The sequence below is a fragment of the Heterocephalus glaber genome, unplaced genomic scaffold (assembly GCF_053883595.1).
Source record: "Heterocephalus glaber isolate CG9 unplaced genomic scaffold, H.glaber_assembly_v1.0 deba00001457, whole genome shotgun sequence".
NCBI lineage: Eukaryota > Metazoa > Chordata > Mammalia > Rodentia > Bathyergidae > Heterocephalus > Heterocephalus glaber.
Window position 1 is genome coordinate 36,933,505 of NW_028258305.1, and position 18,273 is coordinate 36,951,777.

An 18,273-nucleotide genomic window follows, 5' to 3' on the forward strand; every position below is an offset into this window, starting at 1 on the left:
GTCTCTGTCCTTAGACCCGGGTTCAAAGGCTGGCTCTGTTCTTGGGAATATGTCATCTAGGACAAGTCACTTCCTTTCACTGGAAAATCAGTTTCTCCATCTGTAAATGAGGTCTGTGATATTAATGCAAAGCGTGGCAGAAGAGAAGGCCATATGAAAGTCTTTTCACTGTGCCCTGCTCGCAGGTGAAACAATCAGTATGGGTTTCCTTTTTTTCTCCCAACAAGCAAGGCTTCCTTCCCTCACACTTTCCTCCTGTTTCTGATGATGGATGAAAATGCTTGGACGGGGTGGTTCAGGGTAGAGCCCTCTCTGTCAGCTCCCACCAGGGCTTGGCTTGTGAACAATCAGGGGCCCCTGACTGATCAGATCTCTTTTGTGTTGTTGTTGTGTTTCAGGTGAGCAAGGTGAGTCCCACACTTGACCAAAAGCCCTCGTTTGGAGTGTACGAATGTGGCCAGGCTGCTGTGTGATTGCCTTTCAGTGGGGCAGCCTTGTGTAAGAAGAAGCTATGAGAATGTCTGATGTTAGTGCCAACTACGTGTGTGTGCATGGTGTGTAAGTAAAGAGTAGCTCCTGTTCTTTTTTTTATCCAAAGACTCTAATGAATCCTTATTCTTCTATAAGAAAGTCTCCACCTAGCATAGAACCAATAAATTTTAGAATTCATTAAATTCCTACATAAATATCTAGGGCTCATATTGAAGGCTGTCACAGCACAGGAAGGATGGCAAATCACAGCCTCACCTGAGTGATGAAGCCCAAAACAAAATAGAGCTAACACATAAAAGGACATCAAGATACCACACATCCCACCTCCTTGGGGGACTAAGGTTTGGGAAAATGGGGGACACAGGCAGAGGGACAGAAGAACCCTGTTGTAGTCTCTTGGTGTTGGGAAGAAGGCCTGAGGTATTCCAAAAACGGAGAGTGGCAGCTATGATTTTGTTCCCTAATGAAAACCCTAATTTTCTCAGGTTGGACTGAATCAAATGAAAGGGCTTTTATAAACAAAAAATTTTGCACTGGGTCATGATTTTGGTTTTGTATTTGCTTTTCCCTCTTGCGGGAATTCTGTGTGCTCCCAAAGTTGCCTTCTAATTTAAAAAGAAAAATTTATATCATGCCACCATCTAAATAGGATTTGGGTCGATCTGCAATAAAAAGATAAATAAGGAAAACTGTAAATCAGTTATAAAACCAAAAAAGGTAAGTAAAAGTCATAATTGGGTGAGGGAAGGCAGTTGATTCTATCAAAAAAAAACAACCCAAAAAACTAAACCCAGGATAGCTACTATGGCTGGTTGTAATATTTAGCTCTGAAATTTGTAGCAGGTAGGCAAAGAAGACACCTGGATGATTCCCTAGTTCTCATTTTCTGATCAGAGAAATGTGTCATCAGTTGATCCATTTTGCATCATCAGCCCTGAGTGGAATCTGCTAATGTTTTTATGTGGATGAGCAATGTCTTCATCAGCCTTTGTATGTAAACTGGAGAAAGGAAACTGGTATGGAGTTTTTCTTCCAGCTTAGTCTTGAATGGGAATAAAAGGAAGAGGATATAAGAGGAGAGATGGGGAAATAAAAAGGGATGAAGGAAGGAAGGAGAGAAGGAGAAAGAAAACCAGGTAACAGGGCACATGTGCACATCCAGAGGCCTGTCTCAGGTCATCTGTGTTCTCTCACCAGTTTCACTGAGGTGGCCTACAAAGTCCAGCATGTCCGTGGGCAGCTGCTATGATGCAGGCAGGGGATGGCAGTGTCTGTCAGTGTCTGTGACTATCAGTGGTGTCATCGTCAACCTATGATGTGCCATATGTGAAGGCAGCATCAGGAAGTACAAAGAGAGTTGGAGCTCAGTGGTCCTGAATCCCAGTCCCAACCGAAACTCTTCCCAGGACAGACGACCCACCGGTGTGAGCCTAGGCCCTTCAACTGTGAAATGGATCCTGAAGGCACTGGGATGTTTCTTACATCATTTGGTGTCCACATTGTTCCCAATGTGACATCAAATCAGTTTACAGCAGCCCCACAGGGCTCCAGAGAGGGTGACCCCAACACACACGTGTTCTGCCTTTCCCTGCTCCTCACCACTCAGCCTCATCTTCCACCAGGAACATTGGATTTGAATGATCTGAGGCCACCTCAGCCCTGGTTCCTGGCTGATGGCCCAGGCCCAGGCTCTGGGTGACCACCTTCACTGGTGTCCTTCTGTCCCCCACCTATAGTGCTATGAGGACCAGAGGAAGCTGCCCCCTGAGTTCTTCTGGAGCAATGCTCCCCTGAGCTGGCCCAAGGTGTTCCTCACAGAGAGGGAAGTGAGTCAGGAGCTGTGGCTGGAGCCCGGCACGTACCTCCTCGTGCCCTGCACATCCGAGGCCCACAAGGAGGCGGAGTTCCTCCTCAGGCTGTTCTCCAGGAAGCACACCTTACAGTAAGGACACAGGTTGGGCCCAGGGGTAGCAGTGTGGCTGAGGCTGGGAAGGGCAGACGACAGAGCAAGGCACCAGAGTCACTTTCCCCACGGAGTTCATGCTTCTTCCGCCTTCCCCTTCTCCTTCCACTAACCAACTAACCATACTGGGTGCCAGATAGAAAGATAGAGCAGCCGTGGGCCCTGTCCTCACGGTGTGACAGTATTCCCAGTATTCACACTGGCACGCACATGGACATGAGTGACAGGCATGTGAGCTGCCCTCTGTGATCCCAGGGAATCAGATGGATTCAGGCTGGTGGTGACTCTGAAAAAGCACAAGGGGCTTATTCGGATGAAGGGAGACTGTTGTTCACTAGCAGGCTCAGCCACCGTAGCACGCAGGTGAATCAGTGTGCACACACCAGGTCTTAGACTAAGAGTAGGGGGAGGGAGAGGGGGTCATGGGGAGTTAGGAGCAGCGATCATGTCACATGGCTGTGGCTGGCCAGGGTGCTTGAAGGAACAGTTGAAGGAGAAGCTGTGAGCAAGGTGGGCCCACAGGTGCTTCAGCTTTGGAACTTCGAAGATGAGTTCCCAGGGGAGAGCTGACGTTGGTCCAGTGATTCCCAAAATGGTTCCAGAATGAAAATCTCTGTCCTTCTCCTTTCTCAGTGAACTGGGCAGCAATTCCAGTGTGGCCTTCTCTAAGGTGAGTGATCTCACCTTAGACGGTGGGTATCTCAAAGCTCGGATGGTGAGTATCTCCCGAATCGTTAGTGAGGGGAAGGAGGTATGCAGATCCGGGTAGAGCCCGCCGTGCAGCAAATGTACCACATCGCCCACTGTACTCTGGGAGCTCCTGGGTTGTGCTGTGTGTGCACCGAGAAACAGCGAGACCTGCCCTTCTGCTCAGTCCTTGTCACTGAGAACCCAGGCCCCCAGGTTCATGAGTAACACATATACTTCCTTCTGCTTCTCTCTACCTGGTATTTCTTGTACTCATTTGACTGCTTGTTTTCCCCCCAATATCAGCGAGAATCATATGGTGGGAAATTTAGGACAAAGTAAGTCAATTTCCCAGCTGTGTGACATTAGCATGTGCATATGAGTCATTTATACAGGTGGAGAATTTCCTCTCTCTGTTCTGTGTTTGTTCCTACAGGAGATAGTAGATCAAAACAAAGGGCAGGATGAATTCTTCACCAAAGTCTTTGGAAAGGTTAGTTGACTGGATACAGTACAGAGGGGTGGGAGGAGCAGGGGACAAAGTGGAGCGTGTCATTGCAGTGAAGTGTGGGTTTGTATCTGCTTGATGGTGTGTATAAACAGTGATTTAAGGCCACCTATCCCCAAATTGCCTCTTTCTATTAAAGTCCTAATGTTTTTAGATGGGTGAATAGAGTCATCGTCTCCAGAAGGCTCGTGTAAATGATATTCTAGTCTCAGAAGCTGCATTGATTAGTTGTAGGAGAAGCAACTTTAATCTTTACTCTTTGAGAATGTGGCATATTGCAGAGCTGATAATCAGCATTGAGAACAAGATGGAGTTGAGGGTGTGTGACAGTGACAGTCCTGGGGGTCTACGGGTGCACATCTGAAGACAGTTCCCTCGCGTGGTGGCCTGGAGAGGGTGTGGGATAAGAAGGCACAATGGAGGAGGGGGGCCTGCAGCCGTGGCTCTGGACCCCTCGAGTTCTTTCCTGGGCTGATCCAGATGGACACTAGCAGAAGGCCTTGGGGTAAGTACAAGGTCCTAGGGCCCCTCTTTCCCTAACTCGCCTGACATTTAGGAATCTGAAAAGGGACATAGTAGGAATCTACAGCCTGATATTTGTCATTAAAATTGGAAGAACATGAACTCTTTGTGTGAGTGATACTCCCGATTTAAATTCACAGCTTCCCGCCTCCCCCATCTGGCATTTTGCTTAGTGTTGCCAGAGAAAACAAATCAGAATCTCACATGTGTTGTCTTCCTCCATACCAGGAGTTTCTAAACATTTTATAGTGCAGTCCTTTTATCAAATGAAATCTCACAGAGAATCCCAATACAGTGATACCTCCATTGTCAAATGGCTCCAAGTTCAAACTTTGTTCGGTGTTCGTGACTTTGCTGAGTAGTCAGTCCAAAAATCTGACTTGAAAAGCCCTGTCCGGCAGAGAGTGAGTCACGTGTCGCCTCTCAGCATGGACACAAAGGGGCAATGCTTCGGTCTAAGTGCAGCTCTCGCCCTTCAGCATACAGTGCTTGTGTTAGTGTGTTACAGCATTCATCATCGTGCTCCGTCTTTTCACACTTTATTTGTGTAAAATATCATAACCATGGCTCCAAAGAAAGTTAGTGACGCCAGCAGTAAAGCTAAGAGGAAAACTAAGAGTCATTATAGAGTTAAAAAAAGAAATCATTGTGATATTTGTTCAAGTCTTCGAAAAATAAGTTTATGTGTAATTTTTGAGCCTCAGAATCAATTATTTGGTTTTCCATTATTTCTTATAGGAAAAATATATTCAGTTCTCGAACTTTTCAGTGTTCAAACATGAATTTGGGATGAATTTATTTGAGTTCAACAATTGAGGTATCACTGTATGTATAAAAAATCAGGTTAAAATTGTACATTTATGAAGATTACCAGTTTTAGAAATTCAAGTGTATAGTACTTGTATTTCACTGATATATTCTAAAGTCAAATGTTAATATAAAGAGTTACTTTTAATAAACTCTAAAATTAAAATCTAGAATTCTGGCTGATGCCATTTCATAAAGAAGAAAACACAAAGCAAATTGTTGAACTTCTGAAACACCTCGAGATGCCTGCTCCCTATATGTCCTGCTGTATTGGGGTGCTCTGGATTTGGCACCCAATTAAAAAACATCATAGTTCTTGTGAAATTCCAGACTTAATTAGATTCCTTAAACACAATATAATGGTGCGAGATCTTTCTGCTCAGAAATGGCACGTAATCGTACTAGATAGGATGCCCTCAGCTGCTTTACTTGTGGCCTCCCTGCTATCTAATGAGCTCTCAGTAACCGTGGTTTTCTCTTACCATTCGGCTTTCACTTCAGTATCCAGAAATAAATGCAGTTCAATTGCAGAAGATCCTGAACCACGTGATCTGGCCAGGTAACTATTCAAGAGTCACCCGAGAGGACACACTTGTGAATGCTGGCTCTGCTTCTCATCCTCTTGTTGGGACATTTCAGTCACTGGGACCTGCTTCGTCTGGCAGCTGTGTTAGGCACCTGTGGTCTGAAAGCAGAAGAAGATTTTGTTCAGCTTTGAAAATAGTTATTATTTTGTTTAGTTTGGGTGCGAGAGACATATGGCAGTGAAAAACAGATTTCTGGCACTTGTTAGTTTCAGAGAAATAGCTGAGTCCTTTCTTAGCGTACCAATTCCATGCGGAAAAATTGCACTCATTTCTGCAGCATGTGAGATGAATATTAGCATTGGTAAGCCTACCTAGGGAGCTCTTGCATGAACTCATACTTAAATCTACCAAGCTACATAAACCTGGAAGGAGAGAACAAACATATCATCGAGGGAGACTGCCAATGAGTAGCGTTGATGCTTTCCCACAGAGCCTGGAATAAGTTATACAGAAAGCTTCGCGACCATATAGAAATATTTTACACACACATTTGAAGTGAGAAGAACATGGAGGGAACAGGCTGATTTCTCCAGAAAGGTGAATGAGCTTCAAAGTGACAAAATGAAAACAAATAATTAAAGGGTATTTGCTACCTAATTTATATGATTGCTTCTCCTTTATACGAAGCCAATATTTCAAATGCAGACAAATTACAGTCTAACATATTGTATGGCTCAGGCTTTGAAATAATTTCCAGATGGTTTCTCAGAGCCAGATTTGGTTATCAGTAAAAGAACCAGAAGGGAAGACTCCAGAAATTAGAACATTTGAAATTTTCCCCCTCCGAAAAATTCTAGACTAATTCTAAGGAAATTATCTAGAAGTGGTGGCCTAAAATGCTTTAAATGCCTTGATCACAAGTATGCAAATCAGTTTTGTAAAGGGGGTTTGGTAAGTATTCCATGAAATAAGAGGAGTTAGGTTTTATGGTTAATGATATTTGGAAACTACTTTATCACACAAAATTTCATTTTTGGCTAAGGATCTTGGTGAAGGAAGAAGTTGGGCTACAGATACAAAGCATCCTAAATTTATTTGATCAGAAAACACTTTCTCTGCAGAACATCTCCCTTGGAACATAATTTTGGAAATGTGAGCTAAAAACTTTGGAAGCCACAAGCCTATTGTATTCTGATAAAATTGCATCTCAAGGATTGTGTTCCAAGTTTTGGTACCATGTTTCAGACAGATAAAAAATACAGTGTCCAAAAAGGGCCAACAAGGGTTTAAAAACCCTATCATTTGAGGAGTAGTTTGAGATGTTTAGAAGAGAGGGGAGACGTCAAAGAGGAGACAAATGCCATTTTATGAGACATAACCAGAACCAGTGGGCAAATATCACAGAAGGTTCCACTGGACTTAACAGAAGAAGTTTCTGGTGAGTGGAGCTGTCTTTCAGATTTGGGAGCCTGTGCCTATGACCCCAGCCCTCCATAGGTACAGAGTATGTGCGTCTGGCCCGCTGTGTAAGCAAAGCCCCCCAGAGCCAGTAGTCTTCTACACAGTATAGGAATCACCACCAGGCCCCAATCTCCTCGTTCTGTCCCTCCAGCTTCTGTGGTGTCACCAGAAGCTGTGGCTGGTCTGGGCAGCATAGCCACTTCCTGTTCAGAATGGGGGCTGAAGCTCTGGGCCAGCCCTCCATGCTGACTCCTGTCCCTTACAGGTCTGGCAAACGCACCACCGCTCTTCAGCCTTGATTCCTGTCAGGGGATCCTGGCCCTCCTGGATGTATCCTTTCAGGTGTGTGAGCAGATGTGTGCTGCTGGTTGAGAGCACCACCGTAGACATGGTCTGTCTGGGTTTGAATCTCACGCCCAGACCTTACTGGGTGTGTGATCTTGGATAAGTCACTGAGCCTCTCTGGACTCCAAGTGTTCATCTGAAGCAGCGAGAGAATGTCAAGACCTACTCCTCAGGACTGGAGTGAGAATGCAAATGGCTAACACAGGCAAAGTGCTGAGGTCAGAACTGCCATCTAACAAGTGATCAAAATAGCTATCAATAATAATAATCTCACTTCCTGGGAGTGGGGAAGAGACAGCTGCAGAGTGGTGGTCAGCTTCACAAGAGGCCTTCACAAGAGGTTTAGGGTCCTAAGACTTTCATTTGGTGACAAGGATGTAGCTACTCCATTTACAGATAAGAAAACCAGAGCTCCGGGAAGTTAAAGATAGGCTATAAACTCAGCTTTCCTGGCTCTTAGCCCTTTAATTTTTCTGGAAAATTCTCTTTCTAAATGGACAATTTAATCAAGGTTTGATTATCCATCCTACAGAGACATAGAAAATGAGTAGCCTGAGGGTTGTGAAAACATGGGTGATCTTTGCAATCTCTCAGAGGCAGTGTGGGATGGTGGTTAGGTAGGCATTGAGACAGGTCTTGGCCTTGTGTCACCAGTTTTATGAACTTGGACAAGATCATAACCTCTTTGACTGCTTGCTCATTTCATTCTCTAGCATGTGAGGGAGCTAATGCGTACCTGACCCAGTAGGTGTAATCGAAGTGTCATAGGGAAAATCGAAGTGTCACTCGGTGCTAGGCCATGTGAGATGGTGTGCCATGGTATTTTGACGCAGTCTCTCTGGTGCCTGGGTATTTGCATGTGGTCTACAAGGCCAACCATTAAGCTTTCAACTTTTTAAAAGATGACTTACAGACATCCTTAGCCACTCTGTGCCTAACTCTTTCCATACATTAATTTTAACCACAAAGATAAAAAAGTTACTGAGTTTTGTTTAAATCACATGGAACTGGTGTGTCAACATATCCTGCTTCACTACATGGTAGCTGTTGTCATCACCATCATCAGCTCCATTATTGTCACTTCTCCCAGAGCTGGTGTGTTCTGGCTCATTCTGTCCTTTCCTACCAAGGCTGAAGGAGCCTTGGAATGGACCAGCCAGCAAGGGAGGTCAGGTAGGGATATCATCCATTGAGCAGGGCTGCACACAAACTGCATGCAGCTATGTAGAGTTGAAGAAGGAACTGTCCCCTGGAAGCTTTTACCTTAACTTGTTATCAGCTTACTGCATCAGGTACTATGAGCATCCAAGAATTCAGGGGCCTGTGGAAGCGGCTGATGCTCTATCAGGTAAGAAGTCTTTTTTTAAAAATTAATTTTGTCGGTACATTTTAGGTATACAATATAATGCCATTCATCATTGGAAATTTGCACCTTTACATAATCTCTCTTGGTTCTTATTTTTTTCCCATTCCCCTGCCCTCTCTTCAACCCCTCCATCCCTCCTATTTACAAAGACTTTCCATTTTTTTCATTTTCTCATATTAATTCCATTTCCTTCTTTCCTTTCTCCTACCCCTCCCACTTCCCCTTCCCCTTTGCCCCTTTTCTTCCTATTTCACATTATCTATTATACCTTTTAGTCCTTATTTACGCTTTCAGTTTCTCACACTAGAGAAACTACTTGGTATTTACACGTGTGTCCTATTTATTTATCTTAAGAGTATCGCCTCAATGTGCATCCATTTAGCTATAAATGTCTCTAATTTCTCATTTTTTATGGCTGAGTAGTACTCCATTTTATTAAAAAAACACATTTTCTTTATCCAGTCTCCAGTTGATGGGCAATTGGGCTGCTTCCAAGTTTTAGCTATTACAAATTATACTGCTTTGAACATGGGTGCACGTATATCTCTGTGGTATGATTCTTTTAATTCTTTGGGGAAGAAACCCAGCAGAGGAATAGCTGGGTCAAATGGGACTTCCAGTCCTAGTTCTCTGAGGTATCTCCATACTGATTTCCACAGTGGTTGCACCAGTCTGCACTCCCACCAGCAGTGGAGCAGGGTTCCTCTCTCCCCACAGCCCCGCCAGCATTTGTTATTGGTTGATTTCATGGTAGCAGCCATTCTTTCTTGAGTGAGGTGGAATCTCAGCATTGTTTTCATTTGCATCTCTCGAATGACCAGTGATGTTGAACATTTTTTGCTATGTTTATTTGCTATTTCTACTTCTTTGTCTGAGAAATGTCTGTTCATTTCAGATGCCCATTTTTGGATTGGGTCTTTAAATTTGGGAGGTCTGGTTTTTTAAGTTCTTCATAGATTCGAGATAGCAGATCTTTGTCTGAGGAAGAGCAGGTGAAGATTTTTTCCCACATTGTGGGTTGTCTCTTCACCCTGTTGGTGGTTTCTCTTGCTTTGCAGAAGTTTTTTAATAAGAAGAAATCCCACTTGTTGATTGTTTGTGCTAGTTCACAGGCAACTGAGGTTTTGTTCATAAAATCTTTTCCCACACCAATGTCTTCAAGAGTTCTACCTAACCTCTCTTCCAGCTGGATCAGCATTTCTATTTTAATAGTTAGATCTTGAATCCATTTTAATTTTAGTTTAGTGCATGGTGAGAGATATAGGTCTAGTTTTAATCTTTGGCAAGTTGAAACCCAATTTTTCCAGCACCATTTATTAAAGAGGCTATCTTTCCTCCAGTGAGGGTGTTTGGCTCCTTTGTCAAAGATGAGGTGGCTGACTGTGTCTGGCATTGTTTCTGCATCTTCTAATCTGTTCCACTGGTCTTCAAGTCTGTTTCTTTGCCAGTACCATGCTGTTTTTCTCACAGTAGCTTTGTAGTATAGTTTCAAGTTGAGGGTTGTGATACCCCCTGCCATGTCTCTGATGCCTAGAATTGCTTTTCCTATTCTGGGTCTCTTCTTGTTCCAAATGAATATTTGGACTGTTTTCTCAAGGTCTGTGAAGTATGCTGCTGGAATTTCAATTGGGATTGAATTAAATCTATATAGCAGTTTTGGAAGTATGGCCATTTTCACTGTGTTGATTTTTCCTACCCAGGAGCAAGGGATGTCTTTCCATTTTTTGACATCATCTTCAATCTCTCTTTTCAGAGTGCCATAGTTTTCAGAGAAGAGGTCTTTGATTTCTTTTGTTAGGTTGATTCCTAGGTATTTCAGTTTTTTGGATGCTATTGTGAAAGGAATTGTTTGCCCTATTTCTCTCTCAGTGAGTCTGTCATTTGTGTAGAGGAAAGCTATTGATTTTTGTGTGTTAACCTTGTAACCAGCTACTTTACTGAATTTGGTTATTAAGTCTAGAAGACTTTTGGTGGAGTTCTTGGGGTCTTCTATATAGAGTATAATGTCATCTGCAAATAATGACAATTCGACTTCTTAGTTTACTATCTTTATTCCTTTTATTTCTTTCTCTTATCTAATTGGTGTGGCTAATGTTTCCAAAACGATATTGAACAGGAGTGGTGATAGTGGACATCCTTGTCTTGTTCCTGATTTTAGTGTGAAGGATTTCAGTTTTTGACCATTTAGTATGATATTGACTATTGGTTTTTCATAGATGACTTTTATCAAATCAAGGTAGAGTCCATCTATTCCAATTTTTGTAGGGTTTTTATCACAAATGCATGTTGCATTTTGTGGAATGCTTTTTCTGCATCTATGGAGATAATCATATGGTTTTTGTCCTTGGCTCTATTGATATAGTGTATTACATTAACTGCTTTTCATATATTGAAGCATCCCTGCATCCCTGGGATAAATCCCACTTGGTCAGGGTATATGATCTTCTTGATGATCTTCTGCAATTTGTCATTATCTCATTAAGGATTTTTACATCTATGTTCATTAGTGAGATTGGCCTACAGTTCTCTTTTTCGGTTGGGTCTTTCTGTGCTTTGGGGATCAAGGCGATGCTTCCTTCCAGGAATGAATTCAGGAGTATTGCTTCTCTTTCAATTTCATTGAAGAGTTTAAACCATAGTGGCAGCAGTTCCTCTCTAAATGTCTTGTAGAATTCAGCAGTGAAGCCATCAGGACCCAGGCTTTTCTTAGTTGGTAACCTTTTAATTACATTTTCAATTTCATTGATTGATATTGGGTTGTTTAGAATTAGTAGGTCTTCTCCGTTCAACTTCGGTACTTCATACGTATCTAGGAATCTGTCCATTACTTCTGTGTTTTCCATCTTATTGGCATATAGGTTCTGGAAGTAAGTATTGATGATCCTCTGGATTTCTGCTGGGTCCATTGTAATTTCATCCTTTTCATTCCTAATTGGATGGATTTGGGCCTTTTCTTTCTTTTTTCTGAGAAGGTTGGCTAAGGGTTTGTCAATTTTATTTATTCTTTCGAAGAATCAACTCTTGGCTTCATTGATTTTTTTGTATCATTCTCTTTGTCTCTATTGCATTGATTTCTCCTCTGATCTTTATAATTTCCTCCCTCGTATTAGCTTTGGGTTTGTCCTGCTCTTCTTTTTCTAGAAGCTTGAGGTTCAGCATCAGGTTGTTTAATTGGGCTCACTCTGTTTTCCTAATATGAGTATTTACTGCTATGAATTTCCCTCATAAGACTGCTTTCATTGTGTCCCATAGATTCCGATATGTTGTATTGTCATTGTCATTTAATTGAAGGAACTGTCTGATTTCTACTTTAATTTCCTCTGTGACCCTTTGGTTATTCAGCAGTGTGTTGTTCAATTTCCATGTGTTTATGAAATTCTTGTGGTTTCTTTTGCAATTGATCGCCAATTTCATTGCACTATGGGCTGATAATATACAGGGGATAACTTCAATTCCTTTGCACTTACTTAAACATGTTCAGTGAGCAAGTATGTGGTCTATTTTGGAGAAAGACCCATGTGCAGCTGAAAAGAATGTGCATTCTGATTTTGTGGGGTGGAAGACTCTGTAAATATCTGTTAAGTTCATTTGTTCAGGAGTTTGATTGAGTTCTAGTATTTTGTTGTTTATTTTTTGTCTAGTTGATCTATCTATTTGTTACAGAGGTGTATTGAGGTCCCCCAGTACTATTGTATTAGTGCTTATTTGATTTTTCATGTCCATTAGTATTTGTTTTATATAGCTGGGTGCACTAGTGTTTGGTGCATATATATTTATGATTGTCATATCTTCCTGTTGGATTGTTTCCTTTACAAGGATGTAGTGTCCTTCTTTGTCTCTCTTAATCAGTGTTGGTTTGAAATACCCTTGATCTTCAAAGAGGATAGCTGCTCCTGCTTTTTTGGGGGTTCCTGTCACACAGAGTATTGTTTTCCACCCTTTACTTTCAGTCTGAGTTTCTTTTTGAATTAAGTGTGTTTCTTGTATGCAGCATATTGATGGATCTTGCTTCTTACTCATTCTGCCAGTCGATTTCTTTTGATTGGTGAATTGAGACCATTAACATGGATGTTTATAACTGATACGTATTGACTTATCATTGTCATGACTTCTTCTTTTTTTTTTTTGATTCTCCCCCTTTGCATTTAATTTCTTGTTGTGGCTGATGGATTCATTCTGCTGGGCTTCCTGGTGTTGTGATACTGGCTGCCTTTTCCTAGGATATTGTCTAAAATTTTTTGGAGTGCTGGTTTGGTGTTCATGAAGTTCCTCAGATGCTCTTTGTCATGAAAGTATCTTATTTCTCCATCAATTTTGAAAGATAGTTTTGCAGGGTACATCAATCTGGGTTGGAGGCTGTTTTCCTTTAGGGCTTGAAATACATCACTACAAGCTCTTCTTGCCTTGAGGATTTGTGTTGAGAAGTCTGCTGTGATTCTGATGGGCTTTCCTTTGTATGTGATTTGTTTCTTTAACTGCTTGTAGAATTTTGTTCTTCTGCTGGGTTTCTGGAATCTTAACAATTATATGCCTATGTGTAGACTTTTTTTGATCAAGACTAGTTGAAGTCCTATATGCCTTGTCTGTATGTCAAGTTCTTTTCCCTTGCTTGGGAAATTTTCTTCCATCAGCTCTGTGAACAGTTTTTTTTTTTTAATGTCATCTGCACTCTCTCCTGTTTCTTCATAGATTCTGATCAGTCTTATGTTATTCTTCTTTGCATTGTCTAACAGCTGCTGGATTGATTTCTCATGGTTCCTTACTATTTTAAAGAAATTTTTCTTTTCCTGGTCATTATTTGCAATCTTATCTTCTATATCTGAAATTCTGTCTTCACATTGTTTCATTCTGCTGCATAAACTTTCAATGGAGTTTTTAATCTCCTGGAAATCTGCTTGCCTCTGTTTTATGGATTCCATTTGTTTCCTATATTGGGATTCCATCTTGCTCCTCAGCTCCTCTATATTTTTATCTGTGTCCTCTCTATTAATCATGATTATTAATCATGTCTATGGGCATGTCTATGTGCACTATGGGCACAATCTGTGTTTTTATCTGAGAAATTATTTCTGATTTCATTTTTTCCAGATCCTCTTTTGTTGCCAGTTCAGGGAGTCCATGTGGCTGAGTATCAGATTGTTCCATCTCCTTTCCCTTTGGGCTTGCTTTAGGTGATCTGGAAGTCTGGTTTTGAGACTTGCTTACGTGTCTTCTCATTTCAATGGGGGTGGGGGTATGTGTGCTGCTGGTGCCAGCATGGCTCACCTCCTCAGTGCTGGGGGTGGTAATATGGCAGCCTGGAAGGCTCCTTTTCAGCACTGGGGATGGCTCTGCTCCTCAGCGCTGGGGGTGGGGGGTAGTATGGTGGCCTGGAAGGCTCCTCCTCAGCACTGTGGGTGGCTCTGCTCCTCGGCACTGAGGGGAGTGGTATGGTGGCCCAGAAGGCTTACCTATCAGGTAAGAAGTCTTGGCCACATTCCATTGGTCAATGGTACTGGAACGGCAATTCTGCAAATCTACCTAAGATGCTTCTCTCCTCTTCAGCCCTTCAGCCCCAACCACTTGCCGCATCTTCTCTCCTCTCCCTGTGGTAAGCCTTTGCTCTTCCTTGTTCCCAAACTCAGCCTGTTTCAGTAGTCTCCTGAACTTCTAAAACACTGTCTGATCAGGTTGCTTCCTTATAGAGAGGCACTTTTTTTGTACTGGGTATTGAACTCAGGACCTAGTACTTGCCAGGCAGGCACTGTGCCACTGAGCTACATCCCCATCCCTACAGAGAGGGTTTTATACTCCCCTTCACCTTAGAGGAAGTCCAAACTCCCCAGCATGCTCAGCATCTAAAGTTCTTTATAAACTGGCTTCTTCCTACTCTTCCCATCATAACTCACAACTTGCCCACTTGTCTCCCGAGTCATAACGTTGGAACCACCTCCAGCTGTGGATAATGTCCCTCAGACTGCTAGGGTTCCACGAGAAGATGACTTCTACATTTTTCATAGGCTGTAGGAAACGTGAGGTGGTAGGATCCCAGGCTGGACCCTCTGCCTAATTCTTAGCCCACCCACAGTCACTCTTCGACGTGACAGGGGACACAGGGGCTGTGGAGTGGTACTTGGGCATGCCTGGCTTCCTTCGACTTTGGTTTTGGTTCTTCACAGGAGGCATTCCACAAGCAAGACAGTCATGGGTCAGGATACCTCCGCTGGGTGCAGTTGCAGGCTGCCATGAGGGAGGCAGGTAGGCAAGGAGAAGTGGTGCTTCTGGGCATGAAGGGCAGTGCTCACCCCCCAAGCAGAAAGGAGGGGGGATGTGTGACATTCAGAGGTGACTCTAATATGCAGTGTTACTCCCTAATCACAGAGGCCCAAAGACATGGATCTGCAAGTTACAAAAACATTGGTGATTATGATTGCTGTGATCATAGCTGACCCTTTAGAGGACTGGCACTTCCAGGCTCTCTGTTAATCTTCAACAACACACTGTTATAATCCCCTCTCTGGTGAAGAAGACATTGAAGCTCAACAAAGTTAAGGAACTTGCCTGGGGTTTAAGTCCAGGACTAGCCAGCTCTAAAGCAGATGCTCTTGACAACTATGCTCTGCTCCTGCCTTGGAGGCCAGTAACCCACTAGATAAAAGAACCTCATGTCAGTTGTCTAAGTTGGCAGGGGTTGGGGATGGACATAAAAATAAAATTAGTTTACTAAATAATTCAAAATAAACCTCATAAAAAGATCCAGATGCTGTCTGGATTCAGGTCCCCCTAAAGTGGAGGGTCTCAGATGGGTGGCGACATGGGTGCCGACCCCCGTGGGAAGGGCAGGTACCTGTGTCAATGCAGGAGTCGTGCTGAGGGACAGAGTCTGCCAGCTGATGCTCCTGCGCTATGGTGGCCCCAGCCTCCGGATTGACTTTGTCAGCTTTGTCCAGCTGATGCTGCGTGTGGAGAACATGGAGGGTAAGGAGTGAGGAGGAGGGACTTCCGCACACCCCATGGTTGCCAACCTGACCCAAGTTCAAGCTCCAGAGAAGATAGCTGCCAGTTCAGAAACAACAGGCTGGGGCAGCTCTGGTGATTGCTGGCCATGCACCTGTGTAACTTGACTGCATCTACCCAAACTAATTCCCACCCTGCCTTGCTCCAGGGGCAAAGGTTTGAGGAAGCTCCCTTGTAATAAAGGTGGCCACATGTCATGACATGTAGGTAAAAACTGGTTTCCTTTGCGTTTTCAGCATGGATGTGGTTCAGGTGAAGGGATGCATGGAAGGAACTAGTTTATGTTTCCAACACCCACACATAAATTAGCTGTGTTCCTTTCTGCTGTATTTTCACAGATGTCTTCCAAAATTTAACCCAAGATGGCAAAGGGATATACCTCCAGAAACCAGAGGTAAGACTTCTCCTCCCTCCCCAGCAGTCAGCTCGCATCATCTTAGGTCAAGGTGTCATTGAAGTCCAGGCTTTTGTGAAGAAGACTGGTTCTGGGGACCCTTCCTCTACTGGGTAGGATATTTAGCACCGTACTCATTGCTCTCACTCATTTATCAAATATTTACGAAGCACCCGCTTTGTGCCAGGCATGTGTGAAGGGACGAGAGACTGACAGTATATTCCCTGGCCTTGGTGCCTGGTAGAACTGAATGGAAGTATATGACCTATGATGCAGTTTGTAACTGCAGCCAGCTAGAGCTCCCAGTGTTTGTGTCCTGATCACAACAATGACGTGACAATCCACAAAACTTCATCAGCATACGGCAGACACTTACCTAGCCTTTAGCAGCGTGGCTGGGAGTCACCGGGTCTGCTGGCTTGCTTATGCATCTGTAGGTTGGCTGGGGTCTTCTCTGGGTCTGTTAATTGAGGAAACTCTGACCAGGCTTGTCGGGATAATGTCAGAAGTGCAAGAAAGTGAGCTTAAACTTGCAGGGCCTCTAAGACACCAAGGCTCTGGCCTGGTACATTGTGTCTTGCAGCTCATCGTGTCATTCAAAGCAAGTCACATGGCTAAACCCATTTCAAGAGATGGTGAATAGCCTCATCCTCTTTTATGTCACTTAGCAGAAATAGCGGGGAATAGACAGCGAGATGGACCAAGACCTGGGAGCAGCTGTGACTGTAGTGCCAAGACAGGGGAGCTAGGCTAGACAGTGTTTCACAAAAGCCTTAGAGGAGCCTTAAAGCTGAAACCTCGAGGACAAGAAAGAGCCAGCCAGGACAAGTAGAGGGTAGAAAAGGTCTAGGCTAGATGGAGCCAGTCCTGGGTAGGTACAGAAGATGACAGGAAGTAGCTCAGGATGAGTCTCAAGATGAGGGTCAGATCAGGCATGACTTACAGGCCAGAAATAAACCTCACCGAAAGACCAGTCGTAACCTTCTCCCATAAATAGGTACTGCGTCTTTTCTTGTCTTTGTGACCTTTTGCTGAATCTCATGCCATGCTTTGCACAGTAAGTGTGTGACAAATGTTTGTGAATGGATGGAGTGATCTGCTTAGGAGAAGAAAAATGCATGTATGATACTGATTGTCTTCCCTGATCAGTCAAACTGCACTGCTTTATTGAGCACCTGTTATGCCTTAGATGTTGTGCTGTGTAGTTAGTCTTGACTTGAATCACCAGGTCTTTTTTATTCCTGCACCGCTTCCTCTATTTGAGCTGCTTAGAAAGGACCTAGGGAAAGCTGAGATTTCTTCCTTAATCTCACATGACCATTTTATGAACTGGTTTTATACAGACCCTTAGCATGTGTATCCCCTCAGTCACTCCCATAATTGGTGTACAGGTGAGATTCAGCTGGAAGTGCAATGGCTAGAATATTCTGGGTCCATTCTGCACAGCTTTGCTTCACACATGACACTGTAGGCGTCATCTCTCGATCCCAAGCAATTCTGTTCTCATGGCAGACTGAGTTGAGAGCACAAGACGACATGACTACCGGCAGCTGAAACAGGGCACAGCCTGAGCAGCATCCAACAAAGCGCTCTGCCATCACAGAAGGAGGACTTGACTGGGCAGCTGAAGCGCTCCTTGTAATTAGCTGCTGGGCTTTAGGAAAAGTACATTAAAGCTTGGGGCTGCAGCTGCCTCATGTGTGAAGTGGGTGGGTTTGGCTAGAAGGTCCGTCTCTAAGATCCCCTCCAGCTCTGACCATCTCAGGCTCACTAAAGAGGAGATAAGCAGGACCACCCAAGGTCTGCAGGGAATGGCTGCCACCTTATCAGAATTTCACTCTGGAGCTTTCTCTGACCCCACTGGTAATTTCAATAGCTTCTTCATCATCCGCATCATCATTTTGATGTATTAGTCTAGTTTCTCCAGGGGTCCTCTCATTGTGAATTAGAGGTACTGTTCATCACAACCACATAAAGCTATCAGATCAATTGGCCCATAAATGTAAACCTGTCGAATGAATATGCTTTAATGGATTTTTGCTACCCAGTCACTTTGCATACCTGCACAGAGCTGGCAAGAACATGGCAAATTGAGTCCATGGGGGAAAAACTCATTGAGAATTGAATACAGAATCAGCCTGTGGCTTGGCTGTCATCATTCATAGGCACTGTGAGAAGTCAAGGTTGATTATATTTCAGGTTGAT

At 43.5% G+C, this 18,273-nt stretch overlaps 1 protein-coding gene across 1 annotated transcript in view; it reads left to right on the forward strand.

Moving 5' to 3' along the window:
- Capn14 (calpain 14) overlaps positions 1-18,273 on the forward strand; it is a 57,886-nt gene that overhangs the window by 38,736 nt on the left and 877 nt on the right. The window contains exons 13-22 of the mRNA XM_021253692.2: positions 399-407; positions 2,229-2,434; positions 3,089-3,125; positions 3,579-3,635; positions 5,481-5,538; positions 7,233-7,297; positions 8,592-8,660; positions 14,837-14,915; positions 15,519-15,635; positions 16,013-16,068. Coding sequence (XP_021109351.2) covers positions 399-407; positions 2,229-2,434; positions 3,089-3,125; positions 3,579-3,635; positions 5,481-5,538; positions 7,233-7,297; positions 8,592-8,660; positions 14,837-14,915; positions 15,519-15,635; positions 16,013-16,068 — 753 coding nt within the window. The remainder of the gene's footprint in view (positions 1-398; positions 408-2,228; positions 2,435-3,088; positions 3,126-3,578; positions 3,636-5,480; positions 5,539-7,232; positions 7,298-8,591; positions 8,661-14,836; positions 14,916-15,518; positions 15,636-16,012; positions 16,069-18,273) is intronic.